We start from the raw sequence: 14,412 nt of genomic DNA, 5'->3' as shown, positions 1-14,412 counted from the left end.
GCATGGCTCACCAACCCTTTCAATTTAGATTTCAATTATCATGTTAGTTTTGTGATTAGGCTTGTATCCTCCAGGAATCAAACCTCTCTCTCTCTCGCTCTCCCTCTCTCTTCCCCTCCGCAATCAGATTGGATCTGATGAATTGCGCCTCTAATTACGGAAGTTATTGAATATGCAGATCGCTGATGACTAGCAGTGTATCTGTTCATAGTGCATTAACTCTAACTGTATCAAACAAGAGGCTCGTTCAAGACCCACTCAAGTAATGAGAGAGGGCCAGTGGATGCCATTAGCTGTAAATAATAGCAAGCTTGAAAAGGGCGAACTCAATTAAGACCTACACAGCCCTGTTACGCTGCCTTTGTTTCATTCCCTGAGTGAATACTTTAGTCCTTCTTGTGTGTGGGTTACAAGGATGTGCAAAACTGCATATTTGAAGTGATAGGTTGCCTAAACGAATAGTCAATCGGTACTAAAAAGTTATGTTTTATTTAAAAGTAAGCTTCACCCAAAAATTCTAATTCCGTCATTATTTACTCACCGTTTAGTCATTTCAAACCTGTATGACGTCCTTTCTTCTGCAAAACACAAACGAAGATACTTTGAAGAATGTTTATAACCGAACAACGGCGGTACCCATTAACTTGGATTGGTTTTGTGTCTGTTTTGGGTTAACTATCCCTTTAAGTTTCTATTTATATTGGCCCAAGTAAGACATGTTTCTGCGTTGTGACCCACCTTAGTGTCTTACGGTATAGGATTTAGTTTTTCAAGCATTTTGACCAGTGCGGTCATTGTAAACATGCTAAAATGTTGGGAGTTTTGCTCAGTATGAGGTATCTCCACTATGTAGCTCCCCTGACCACCCTTCTTACACAAGCCATGATGCAAACCCTTAAAATGGGTGTTGGTAAGGCAAAGGCAGGGTGCAGAAACTCAGTTTGGAGTGCTTGAAGCACCGTTGCTTGTCATGTCTGCCTGTCTCAACTAAACCTTGGCCTCTGGGTTCACTATATAATCACTCACATCCACATAAACACACCTCCCGTCCGCCCGTGAGGGCTGAGCCGCTCTCCCTAAAGTTTAATAGCAAGGGTTCTGGAGTGCTGTAATCTACACTTGACTCTTGAGCTCATAATGTGACATACCACATTACACATAGACTAGGAGACAGACAGATGCCCACTAACTGGCGAAGAGATACTCAGCGCCTTAAAAGTAGTGGGCCTAGTGAAGTGGTTGCATTAAATTACCTAACCTGTCAGTCACAAAGTTAAATTGTTTTCAATTTTTTCCCGCAGCCAAAGCTGTTGGAGCTGAAGCTGCTGTGGTAAATTAATAGTTAGTCCACAATTAAAATGTTTATGTTGCTGATTTGTGATTTTTTTAGGATTTAAATATTTTATGTCTAACTCTTGTTCCTGGTCTGCTACACTTCTAATACAACCAGCCATAATGCTTGACCCGGGGCATCCCCTCACAACAAAAAGCGGTTATAGAGCTTTGAATACTGTATATGCACGCTTCAAGCATTACACCATTACAGTCAAATGAGCTGAACTGGATGACACAATCACACTGGATTGAAATAATACAGTCAATGAAATGGACCTGACGTATTTATCATCCCTTCAGAAACGACTCCTGGTGGGAACGTCTTCTGGCACACAATAAGGCACATATCGTACACACACTTTACTCATCTGGCTAAATAGCCCACTGTTAAATATTTACCCTAAAACATGTCTCCATTTGCTATCGAGGTGACACCGGAACAAAACAGAAGGAGCATCTGCAGCATTATGCTTTCATAACGCTGCATAAAACGCGTTGTTTGTCGCCTTTAAAATGCAGCACTCGTATGAATAATGCAGCTCTCGATTTGAAGAGGAAACACTTAGAAGTTGAATTCATAAAAAATAAATCCCAAAGTTAGTTTTTTCTTCTGTGATGATGAGAGGAACAGTTAAGAAAGTAAAGTGCCGCCAAAGTAAATGAAATGGGCTCATCAAGCACAATGCTAAATTGTTTAGCCGCTGCAGCGGCGAGGGAAAAGGCGCTCTTTATGTTTCTTTGTGACTGGTGGATTATGGGGTCTATTTATGCTGTAATTAGTGTTCATTTCAGGAGTTTCCTGCTTTAAATGTGTATTAATGTAATGACAGAGGACGTGTTTGTTTTTAAGTGCGTAAGTGGAAAGGCTTAATGCAGGCTATCTGAATATCGCATCCATTCCGACGAGTGCTTTAATAACTGGTGTGTATTAACTTACGATCCTACTTGGGAGCACAAAGCTCAGCTTGCTTGCTCGTGTGGACCAAACTCGCTGTACTTAAGATTCAGAGAGGCTTTAGCACCTGAACCGCTGCAGCCTGCCTCAGTGTATTTTATGAGGTTAATAGGATTGTACTTGTTTACACCCACTGTTAGCTTTAGTTGAGGTCAAAGAGGTGGCTTAAACTTGTGTAATTGGCTTATTAAGAGGGCTCAAGTAGCATTGTAGCGAATAGGTTAAAAACACATGCCGACGTGGGGTGCCACACGATGTCGGACAACGTGGGCTGAGCATGGGCTGGTTGCGTGCTGCCTGTTTTTTTAGCCTCTGATAACGGGTGGCTTGCGAAAGATGACCTTTGTCAGAGGCTAGCTATTGTTTGCGGATTGGTTGCACACTCGGCAGGCTGTGAAACGCACATCTGCTACCTCGTAGACTGCAGGGAGAGAGATGGTGATATAAAGGGGAGGAGGAGCGGGAAGAACCGTGCCACACGTTACACACAGCCACAATGCGTATCCGCTTATCAAATATTTGTCCGGCCTTCACTACCTGTTTACCTTCCCTCTGTTTGCTTAGCTTATTTAAGACTGTCCATGCCAGCATGTGGACATTTTCATGTCTTTTGCTCTACTCTGTAAAAAACTATTTTTCAGCAGCTGCGGTGCCAGGAAAAAATGCAAAATAACTTTCATTGTAAAGTAAAATGACTGTAATTTGACATTTACCGCATTTCCAATATAAGTGGAACCTCTGTAAAATAAAACGGTAAAATAAAGTAATAGTTTGATTTCATTTTTATTTATTTTTTCAGCCTCTTTCTAATCTCGAGAACTGAGAAACGGATCTCACGTCACCATGCTCTCAGTCATAAATGTGCTGTGCATTTCATGACAAACAGAAGTGGTGTTAATATGCTCCTTGCTCATTCGCGCTTCCCACAATCCCTCTGCTGAATGACTTCAGTCCTCAGCTCACAACATGTATTTGTTTAATGTGTTTTTGATTGATTCAGTGATGATGATCCATACGGTCGGTATTGAGAACACACGCATATACGTGCACACAAAAGGCCTCTTTGTGCTACTGGCAGGCCGCACGATTTTGGGGGAGCGGAGTTGAGATTACACGATTATTTCAGTAGGGGCCCGAGCCAGTCGCGGAGACCGGTCCCGGCCGCATGGAGTGGGATGGCTGTGGTGACAGCAGACCACAACAGAGGCTGAATTCGGCCTGCATGGGAACCAGAAAGCAATGGACGGCAGCCAGAGACAGATACACACCACCCATGTCACAAACTTGTGGGTTTTTAAAAAGCTATTTAGTTAATGATTTCATTCTGAAAACCCGTCATGATGCATATGCCTGCCTCTGCCAGGAAAAGAGTGAGGAGAAAAAAGAGAGACGGAGGGTGATACACCAACGAAGGTGTTAGTTGACTACACTAAGGTTCTGACCGCTTGCGGCTGCCACACATATCTTGTTACCAAACTGAGCAGACCTTCATAACGTCGCCCGTCCTTGAGAAAATTTTTCCAGTTTGTTGAGAACATTTTTAAGAATGTTTAATAGTTTAACAGTTTAATTGCAGGACGGGCGAGACATTTTCTGTATCAGTCAGCGGCTAATCCAGTAATGTGCCTGCTTTCTGGCCCGGATACAAATCTACCGCACATTTTTCTGTTCAACCATGCTTGTCAGCTCCTGGTTTTATTAGGCCGTGCTTCAACGTGTTTCATATTCACTTTGCCGTTTTTTCTCGCGCTGCTCTGTGGGCTGCTCCTTTTTAGAATTGCTAAAACACAGACCCTTCATGTACTCCCTGAGCCAGATTTTCGCGGCAATTACACAGATCGATGGACGGAATCTCGCACTCGTCGTCTCATCTGCGCTCGTCCTTTTTGTGTATTATCTGTCAGTCATGTGGGGAACTTCTAACCACCTCCTGACAGACATGAGTGCCAGCCATTCGTTTACAGGGGTGGTTTTATTCAGCCCCCTTCGCCCAACCTGACACCGTGGCCACACACTGTTGCTTTCTGTCGAACGGGGGCGAATGAATTAGTTTCAGAGGTTTAAATCGGCAATCAATGTCACTTGGCCCAGCATAATAAGGCTTAATCGTAGATCTCTGAGATGTGTCCTGGCTGACCCTTGTGATTCGTCAGCCATCTTCATATGGCCTCATCTGGGTGGAGCGAACGAACTGGCTCGTTTAAATTTTCCGAGTGACGTGTCGCATAAATTGTTAGTTTCTCTCGCAATACTCATCCCTTCCCGTTTATGGAGTTTTCCCTAATTCTTACTTCCTCTCCTCTGTTACATGTCATGTCAGTGGGAAAAAACACTTTTTTGTTGCCTAGAGGAGAGAGCACACTATTAGTGAAAGAACGCATGCATGCGAAATAAAGCCAGTTTAGGTCACAAAAATAGTTCATGACAAAGAATAGAATGAAAAAAAACCTTCCAGAACAATTAGAGGTGGATAACTAATGAACTGGAATAGCGCAGCTCAAACGAAGCAGCGTCAAAGGTAATTCCCTTAGTTTTCTTCCCCCACAGAAATTCTGAGAATGAAAGAGAACAAAACAGCTTTTCTTTTCATTAGACGCTGCAAATTTTCCAATTTGGTTGACTAGCGACTGGTAAAGAAAGCATCCTATTTTTGGAAAAGGATTTTTTGAAAAGGAATTGGGGGACAGTGGCTGGAGAAAGCAGGGCACTGTGTGCCGGCATTCCAGATGTCCAAGCGGCAGTTGTACCAGCCCAAGGTTTCTGGGCACTGAGTGCCAATGATGACCTCATGAGCTCCAGACTGAAGACTGTAAGCATACAGTTCTCGCTGACACGGGCTTGAATAGCCCTCAGCCTTTCATGCCTCCATTCATTCTCTGCAGTCCTCTGGCGGCAAAATTACTCCCTCATAATTAGCCATTGTCCGCTTTTTTGGCTAGTTTGGAAAAAACTTTTCTTTTTCTTTTTGTCTTCACTTGTTTCTTTCTTTAACAAAAAATCCCACCACCCAACCCCCCTTTTTGAATATATCTGTTTTGTTGCAAACCTGCAGAACTGGCCCCCTCACTTCCTCAGTCTTTCCTTTGCATTTTCACTCTATTCTCTCTTTCTTCCTCACTTCGTAGCTGTTGACTGTGGGAGATTTTACACTTGATTTGTTGACTCTTCCTATAAAGTCCACGGCTCTGAAGAAAACTATCTTTTTAAATGACAGAGAGGACCTGTCCTTGAATGGTGCTTTGTTTACTGTTTTTCCAAAAAGGGGCCTCTATATTTCATCTGTCAGGATTGCTTTTCTTTCCCCCAACAATGCTTGATTGTTTCCACAAAAGTGAGAGAGAGAAAGATAGAAAAAAAGAATTCAGGTTCCACAGACAGGAGAATTCTGTATTATATTTTCCTGCCAAATTCCGATCTCTGTTTTCCTTCCCCTGCGCTCACAAAGGGCTCATAACTTACTGTCAACTGTGAGGGAAACCACAAAGCTCCACTGTTGCTCAGCAAATAGGCTGACGGTTGCTTGACGGCTTCACTGGCTGTAAACTTCGCTAAACTGCAGCATTGACACCAGGCAGTTTGGGAACTGCATCACGTAGGGCCCCGAACTTCTGCACAGAGAGAGATAGAAAGACAGCAAGCCGCGTTTCTCCTGTCTGAGTCTTTCTCCAGCTGCACGGGGACCAAAAAGAGACGCGTGCAGGAGCGAGGCGGCGTGTGTGAGCGGAGGGGCTTAACAGCTGCTCCGCCGGTCGCTCAGTTCTGTGTGTCTGTATGTGGTGTGTGAGTGACTGCGTTCAGCGCGGTGGATGTTTCTGTGCGCAAGCTTTTTTGTTGTGCGTTTGTGTGTGTATGAGAAATTAAGGATTTCGGGAAATGTTATGCCATCCACCTCAGAAGTGATGTGTGAGGAACAGAGAAGATCACAGAGGGACAGTATGTGAGTGTAAACTGACCTGATACACACACATTCACACACTTATCTCTCACTCACATTGAGGACAGTGAGAGGGACAGCTGTTCTTTCATTTGAATTGACCATCTAATCAACTAAAAAATTATTTTTTAATATCTGAATTTTGAATGCAGGACAATGCAATCTTTGATATTTAAAATACACTTTCTGCGTGGTTTTAAAGTTCTATTCCAATGTTAAATTGTGAACTGAGCCACAGTTGTGTGAAGAGAAAATGAAACGGCTTTAAATTGATCCCTGACAGTAAACAAAATATTTGTGTATCTAAATTATGTCAGGCAACTCAGAGTGCAAGTATTTCCCTGAATATTTAATGTCTTCGATTTAGTCGTGGCAGCAAATGACAAGTAAAACAAAAAAGATTTCAAAATTGTGCTATTATGCTTATTTAAATAATACATTTTAAATAATGCGAGCATTTTAACTTATGCTATTTTTAATGGAGTTGTTTTCGTTAACAAAATAAATACTAACTTGTTTAAACAACTCATGAATGTTAACAAAAAATATTCATAATGACAACAACTCATATTTCAGTTAATACCTGTAGAGGAAGAATATCATAGAAAAAATGTCTGTTAATGTTCTGCCTGTGCTGTTCATTAGGAAGTCGCTTCTGATTAATGGATGTCCTGTGGGTTTATCGGAAGTTTCAATCTGAAGTGCAGAACGGAGCAGATAAAATAAGTAACAGTTTTCCGATCGTCTTGTCGAGCGAGACTTCCTGCTCACTGGGTCAGAGAGAAGACGTTCTTTCCTTCTAACCCATCTGAGTTCATGCATGGTTAGGCTGCACAAGCACAATGGAAGGTGATAATTCAAAGGTGCTAAACAGCCACAGGGGGATTATACTTTTACAGCCCCGGTTTCACAGGTAACTTTGTCATCTGTGCGATTTACAGTCAGACATACGGTCGGCTCATCGGTTTTATGGAAGAACCTCTGTAGGACACGTGTACATATCAGCGGGTGTATTGACAGAAATCAGTGCTGTTGTGTTTACGTTTACATTGATGCATTTAACAGACACTTTTATCCGAAGCGACATACATTGCATTGTACTATACAATTGTTTCTGACTATGTTCAGGCCCCTGGGAATAAACCTGTGACCTTGCCGCTGTTAGCGCATACTGAGCCACAGGAAATCACATTTTTTTGTTTAGTATCGATGAATGGATAATGCATTTTTAGTAACATACTGTTGTTTGCTAATAAGGTCTGTGTTAGTTATTGAATGCTGACCATTATGATTGCAGCAGGTGCTGTTGTCAAAAAAAGTACTGAAAATATATCATAAATCTATACTGTTGCAGTGTAATCTGAAGAGCTTTTTTTCACTTGTTTTACAATTGTTGGGATTTTGGTGCTGTTTTAGTTTAGTGCCACAGGTGGCACAGTTATCATAAACACATGTTATTATGCTTTGACACGTTAACTCTCCTCAGGAATACTACACAATACATGTATGTATTTGCACTTGGAGGAATTTCATTCAAGTGTGTTGTTTCGGATTTTTTAAACTCTCGTGCATTCTCGTAACTCCCAACATTTTTAATAGCAACGTCTTTTAATTATGTTCTTTTCTTATTTTAGAGTTTTACGGTACTGTAACTTTTATCGTTTTCTGACTTAAATCTACGCCTCCTATTATATTTAAAAGCCTGCGAGTTTGCGTGAGCGCACATGTGTGCGCTCAGGCGTGTGTGTGTGTGTGCCGTTCCCCGTGGAAACTTGAAGCCCTGTCATAAAGCAGCTTTTTGCCATTTTCAGCTCACCCATCGTTAGCTGCTTCAACAATGGTCCCCTTGTTTTCCCCTCTTTTATTTGATTATTTCTCTTCATATAGGTCTGGGTGGCGGTACTGGAGAGCAAACTGGCCTTCTAATATTTCCTTTCAGGAGTGACTGGTGATTTAGGGGGTCTGCTTTGCCTGTGGTTTTTTGTGGGGGGAGTGTGGGGTGACAGTGGGTCGGGGCAGGAGTGACACCATAGCTCAGGAGTTACTTATCACCATTGTCTATAAAAGGGCAACAGAAAGACATGGCAGAGACAGAGGAGCGGGGGGCTTCTAACGATTGAGAAGGGGCGAAAGTGGATATCCCAAGACACATGGCCTCCAGTCATGAGGCCCCCTAAGGAACACCAGCGCTGGGTGTTTTTTTGTGTGTGTGCGAGTGGGTGGGTTAACATCTTGTTATGGCACTGAGCAATTAAATAGGAGTCTGTGCGTGATGAAACATTAGCAGTGACAACAATTCATGAGTCGAAGCATTCCGGGCTACATGAGAACTCGCGGCGAGAACTTAACACCTAATCCTCATAAACGTATTGCAATATTGTCAGCTATATATGGGGCCTTTCTCTACCCTTTCTCTCTGTCTGACTGACTGGAAAAAGGCAAGCTGTGCTGCCATACACTTATTGATTGGTTTGGTTTGTTAGCTGTCCATTGTTATTGTGTAATCAGGCCTGAGCTGTAGAGGACTGACAGGAATTCATATGAGGCCACTCTGGCTTAGTTGATATATTCTCTGCTTAATATGCACAAAGGGCAACAGATCAGACTTATTTACTGGAGAAACAGATTGAATTATTAATTAGAATAAAAGGAAGCGCTACGGTGGCTCACAGGACTCTATCACGGGTGTTTATTTTTATGAAAAGCGCCTGACGGATCACAATGTAAAGAGAATTTAATTTGATGAAATATGACGCTGTATCTCTCGGCGGAGCTCTTTTACACGTTCAGCAGCTCCTCCTCTGTCACAGACCACATAGAACTGCAACAGATTCTTGTTTTATGGCTTGTATAGGGAGGAATTAAATGATTTTGGAGTGTGTTTTTGGAAACCCCATCTAGGAGCAGCCCTCTTTAATGTATTCCATCTAAATGACGTCCACATTGTTGTATTTTCCAGTGTCGCTGGAGCTGTGGGTGCCGATTAGTGCGGAGGGGCCTGGCGTTGGGTGGGGGGATTGTTATGGTTGGGGGGAACAGTGTAAAACCCATGAACCCATTCCCAAGTCTCTGCACTCTATGCTGGCTGTGCACACAAGCTGAGACGCCCTCCGAGCTCTCCTAATGAATTATTAACTCCATCTGACAAATACTGTTACGGGGCCCTGGCTCAGATCTGTTGCGTTTTCGAATAAAATTGCTGTAGACACATGTTACAAGAGGATGGAGTCAGCCTCTCGCTCTCTCGCTCTCATGCCTCAGCACTTTGACTGATGGCTGGAGACTTGAGGGGAAGGCCTGGGAGACTGAATATTTTAGAGGTAAAATAATACCACTTGATTTACTGTGTAATACAAAAGAAGTGCTTTGTTTCACTTGCACTCCATTGAAGATGAATGTGTGGTGGGGGTTGTTGTGCTGGAAGCTCCGGCTCTTTGGATCCATGAATAAAAAATAGGAGCAGAATCACAGATCTCTCTCATGCTCGAAGTGAACATTCTCCTCCTCCTGCCTCGGTCCTCGTGTCACTTCCGAGCGACGTTCCGCTCTCCCTGAACTTTGCTCTTAATTTTGATTTTCAATTAACGCTCTACAATTTCAGAGATCGCTTTCTGTTTGATATAATGACAGGAAACAATTTATTGGCTGATTAAAATTGAGGGCTCGGCCTTGCTAAAGAAAATAGGGGCGAGTAGTGGTCTGGGTCTCTGGTGCCTTCCCCAGCGCTAACTAACAGATTTAGCGTGTTTGCACAGCTGCGCTAGCCTGCTTGATTAACTTCCATTGACTTCCATTGTCCGTTTCTGGTTTGGCCTCAGAACTAATCTTTCATGGATCTGTGGGTTTTTAATTTTTTTAGTTAGCATCGTAAAATAGCCGCGCTATATCAATTGCCATTACTGTGATTACAACAAGTGTGAGACAATATGGCAACTCAGGCTTTTTTTTCAAGCTCATTTATTGAACTACATTAAACAATTCATATTGAGAGTGTAAACTGGCTTAAGTGCTCAGCCATGTGTGCAAATTGATGGCACATCTTCAAATGAAGCAGTCATACTTTAAAGGGATTGAGAGCAATTGGGCCTGACAGCCTGTAGCAGGCCACACATCCCTCATGAGCCCGAGTGCACGGCTGCCCTGTGCACGTGAACAGATTAACTCACAGTTTGGTGTTAAAATAATCTCTCCCGGTGTCAAATTTGTTTTCGTCCCATGATGAGCCCCATGCTGGAAAACTTGGCAGGGTTGGGAGATGGCGTTCTGGAGGCACCTTGGGCTGTCTTCATTACCCAGCCTGCCTCTCTCGTATCTCCCAGCAGTGTCAGTGGGCGGTGGAAGGACATTAGCTCACCTGCAGCCCTTGACCGAGAATGCCCTTTGTCCATGCTAATGCTGCTAGCAGTTGCGTTTTGGCTTCCTCTGCTGCATGTTTCTGCCATGGTCTCTTGAAGACACCATGTTCACCTCAGACCCGTATGCTCAGAAGAACATTCATTATATTAAAAAAGTGCTGAGTGTAATATTTTTATGTGGTGAAAAATGATGGCAGAACTTTTATTTTTGGGTCAACTATCCCTTTAAGGAGTAAATGAGGGTTGGTAGACACATTATGTTGGTTAAATTAAAGTAGTAAACTAATCTTAAATACATTAGCCAGATAAGTGCTTTTTTCCTTTTAGAAAGTGACCTGTTTCTGTATGTTTGTCCAGACCGGTTTTATGCATTTCTGTTTGTTTTTGCCCCTGCCATGTTGTGTTTGCTTACAATTACTTTGACATATTTGTTCATCTGGTTTGAATCCCATCCACCTTTTTAATCACGTTTATTTTACTGGGAAAAGCTTCAGTTCTAAAATGTCAATTTACTCATTGGTGAGTGTGGAATGGAACTTCGCAATAAATTCTTGCAAAGTCACTTCCTCTCAGCCACAATACTAATCTATTCCAATGAATCCTAACAATTGCAAAAGCAGAACAGCATGATTACACACGACATGAAGGAAAATGCCACATTTGGGCATTTAATGACTTAATATGAATGTAATGATTGAAATCCCATTAAATGTTAGCGTTTGAACGTCACAGCTCTTTTGGTGGTTGGTGGCAGGGTAAGCGCTTTAATAAGAGAGGGTTACATGGTATGGTAACCCTCTTAGCGCGGTAATCAGGTTTGGGGCGGGGGATCGGGCCTCAGGCACCTCTCCAGACGTAGCTCAGCACGTCCATTTACATTAAACAAAGGATTAAGAGGGACCCCAGTGCTTGCCGTTTTTCCTGTGCCTAGGACGAGCCTAGCACAGAGCCATTGATAGGATCTCCCCTGCTCTGATACCGGTCCAATCCTGGGGTTGGATGGGGCGCCCAGGCTCAGAACGGCAGCCAAGTTCATATATTTGTGATGTGAGCCGTGGCTGGTGCGAGTGAACTTAAATGCGCTGGTGATACAGAGGAAATAAAACATTAGGGTTCTTTAACTGAGCTCCAGAACTTCCTGTCTTGAGAAATCAAAGCCCTTTGCCACTTTTTCTGCAGACCTGGAGTGATATTGATGTGTTGCCGCAACACCTGCTTGAATCCATCTTGTGACACATATTTTTTATTCTTTTCTTTCAGCAGAATAATGTCTTCCAAGCAAGCCACCTCTCCGTTCACCTCGACCCCTGACGGTGGAGAGGACGGAGTGAATCAGGAGCGCATGTCCTGGGAAAAGGAGGAGAACTCCGAGTTGCTGGCCGCTCCTCAGCTGCCCCTGCACAATCTGCTCCACAACAAACCTCCCCCGGAGGAGCTCCAGCCAATCAGCAGCAGCGTGCCACCCGAATCCGACTGGGACAGCCTGATGTCGGCCCAGCAGCGCATGGTGAGAGCTGTGCACAGTAGAGCTGCCAGGGATGTGCTCATTTAGCTTTTCATAGCTAATTTGCATGTGCTAACACAGAGTACGTGTAGTTTCTTTACTCTTTCAATGAGTTAAAAAAGACACTTGGCAGGTTTCAGAAAATGACAGCTGTCTGGTCTAGATGATTCATCTAGAACTCTGTTGGTCTGCAGATATTTTCCGATGGTGATGCTTCACGCACATTACGGTCTTACGATATTAACACAACAGTCCTATCGTGACATTACAAGCGGGTTAAACTCCACACGTATGCCACTGTGTATTCTTTCAAAACGCACACACAAGCACTCCTGCTTGGGAGAATGCACATCCCAAGGACATGACCAGAACAGAGCAGGCCTCTCTGGAACACGTTTGAATGAAGACTTAAGACTTTGCCTTTTGCCAAGCACTTGGCTTTGAAGTCTAAGCCCCCACAAGGGCCTGGAGATCCCTCATACTGTAAAAGTGAAGAAAAAAGAAAACGTATTGAATTTCATTTCACGTCAGAGCAATTTTATGAATCTATAAATAGAGGCACAATGAGAACGTATGAGCGGGAGTGGGAACAACCCCACCCACCCTTCCTCCCACGACTCAGCGGTGGTCTCGACAGACCATGAGGCATAGGGCCCAAACTCGGGGCTGACAGTCGCTTATTGTTCAGAGCTTGTAAAAGGGAATTCTCTATTAACCCTCCCTCCCTCCCTTGTTGTTGGCCCAGAGTTAGGTGACAACGACAGGCCCCGAGGTCTGGACTCCCCCAGCTCCGTGAGATCCGGACACTGACCCCGCTTTAATTAGCCAGAACAAGGACACTGACAGAACCAGTGTGGAAACCCTCACGGGCAAAGCTACCAAATTCTGTCACGAGGGAAAGAATGCATTCATTGTTTACTGTATGTTTTTCAGGAAAATTTCAGATTCCATTTTGATGTTTTAAATTTGCTTTAGTTGAGTGACAGAAAAAGCAGACAATAGTGTGGTCACTTACTATATGTGCAGTAGATACTCAGACAGGTGGCTTTGTAAAACATTTCAAAGGGAGTTAATGTAACTCATCATAGTGGTGTCCTAGAGGGGCGAGAAGTAATCCGCTTTTTACTGTCCTGTGTTCCCATTGTCCTTCTAGTTGTGTTCCTCACCTTCAGTATTGCTCAGGTGGTTGTTTGGTAATTAAATAACAGAGAGCTCTTGTTAGTTGTGTATTTAGAAAAGCGTTTCAGATAATGCTGGTTGGATGTGCTTCTTTGGATATGATGGTCAAGAGATTTTATTGCATCAGAAGAGAATACATTTTTTTATTTTTGTAATTCTTTCTTTTAAAATGTTTGATGTCGAATGCCCGATTCTTACTTTATGTGTTTTGGGCATTAATATACTAGGTTCTTGTTGTTATTTTAATTGTATGTACATGTTTAGCTTGTACAGTCTGTGTAAATAACATTTCAAATTAGTAATATTAAGCTATACAATTTGTGTGATATTTTTCTCAAATCTGAACCAAGTTTATAACATCGTAAAGATTTCTCGGTAAAAATAAAAAAAAACAGGAAAGCCATTTGCTCTTCATGTAACATCATTGTTTTCTGGTAGGAAAACCTGAGATTTTGAATAAAATTTTGATTTTGAAACTTTATTTCTACTGGGTCAATTGCAGCAGCACATAATCAGACTGCACAAATATCAGTCTCTGGTTCTCCAAATGTTTCAGAAATGTAGCACGCTTACACCCTTATCCTCCTTCCAAACTCTTGTCTCTGTCAAGACTTGTCGCTAATGCAGCTTTGTGTTTTATTAGGTTTTAGCCTGTAACGAGTTTTAAATTCATCTGATGTTTATGCATAGACTTCCATCTGCAGAAGTTCTCACTCATTGAAATAATACACTAGCATTGCATTTCACATTTCTCAATTATACTGTGCGGAGTTAAGTGATAGTGTGCTAGGATCAGACAAACAGATTCTCCCTCTTTGCTCTGTTTTCCCTCTCTGCGTAAGTGCTCAGGGAACACTGAACTATCAGCTGCAGACAGAAGCCCAGTTAACCACTAAACCACACACAGGTGGGACCGCAAAACAACAGCAGTTAGAGACGAAGCCCAGATTTATGATGGCCCTAAGGGTTCAGTGAGAAACAGCCACCAGTTAGAGAACTAACAAAATTCACAGCACTCTATTCCAGCTCAAACACGCACGTCTTACCTGTTAAAAACAGTTACTGTTCATTTACTCCTGTGAAGATCTAATGGTTTAACTTGATTGTTGGACTGATCTAGCAGGTAGACCAGAATAACTTCCATCATCAA

General features: G+C 42.8%; 1 protein-coding gene across 10 annotated transcripts in view; it reads left to right on the top strand.

Annotated features, from left to right (window-relative positions):
• Window positions 1–14,412, top strand: part of sox6 (SRY-box transcription factor 6) — a 142,203-nt gene that overhangs the window by 34,795 nt on the left and 92,996 nt on the right. For 8 of the 10 annotated variants that reach the window (XM_079457549.1, XM_079457551.1, XM_079457547.1 and 5 more), the window contains one exon: window positions 11,840–12,086. The exons of 1 other annotated variant lie outside the window; for it this stretch is intronic. In XM_079457549.1, coding sequence (XP_079313675.1) covers window positions 11,847–12,086 — 240 coding nt within the window. In that variant the 5' untranslated portion in view covers window positions 11,840–11,846. The remainder of the gene's footprint in view (window positions 1–11,839; window positions 12,087–14,412) is intronic. One more of the 10 variants, XM_079457548.1, reaches the window with a different exon arrangement.

This window comes from Barbatula barbatula (assembly GCF_947034865.1).
Source record: "Barbatula barbatula genome assembly, chromosome: 1".
NCBI lineage: Eukaryota > Metazoa > Chordata > Actinopteri > Cypriniformes > Nemacheilidae > Barbatula > Barbatula barbatula.
This window is presented reverse-complemented; position numbering and strand designations above follow the sequence as displayed.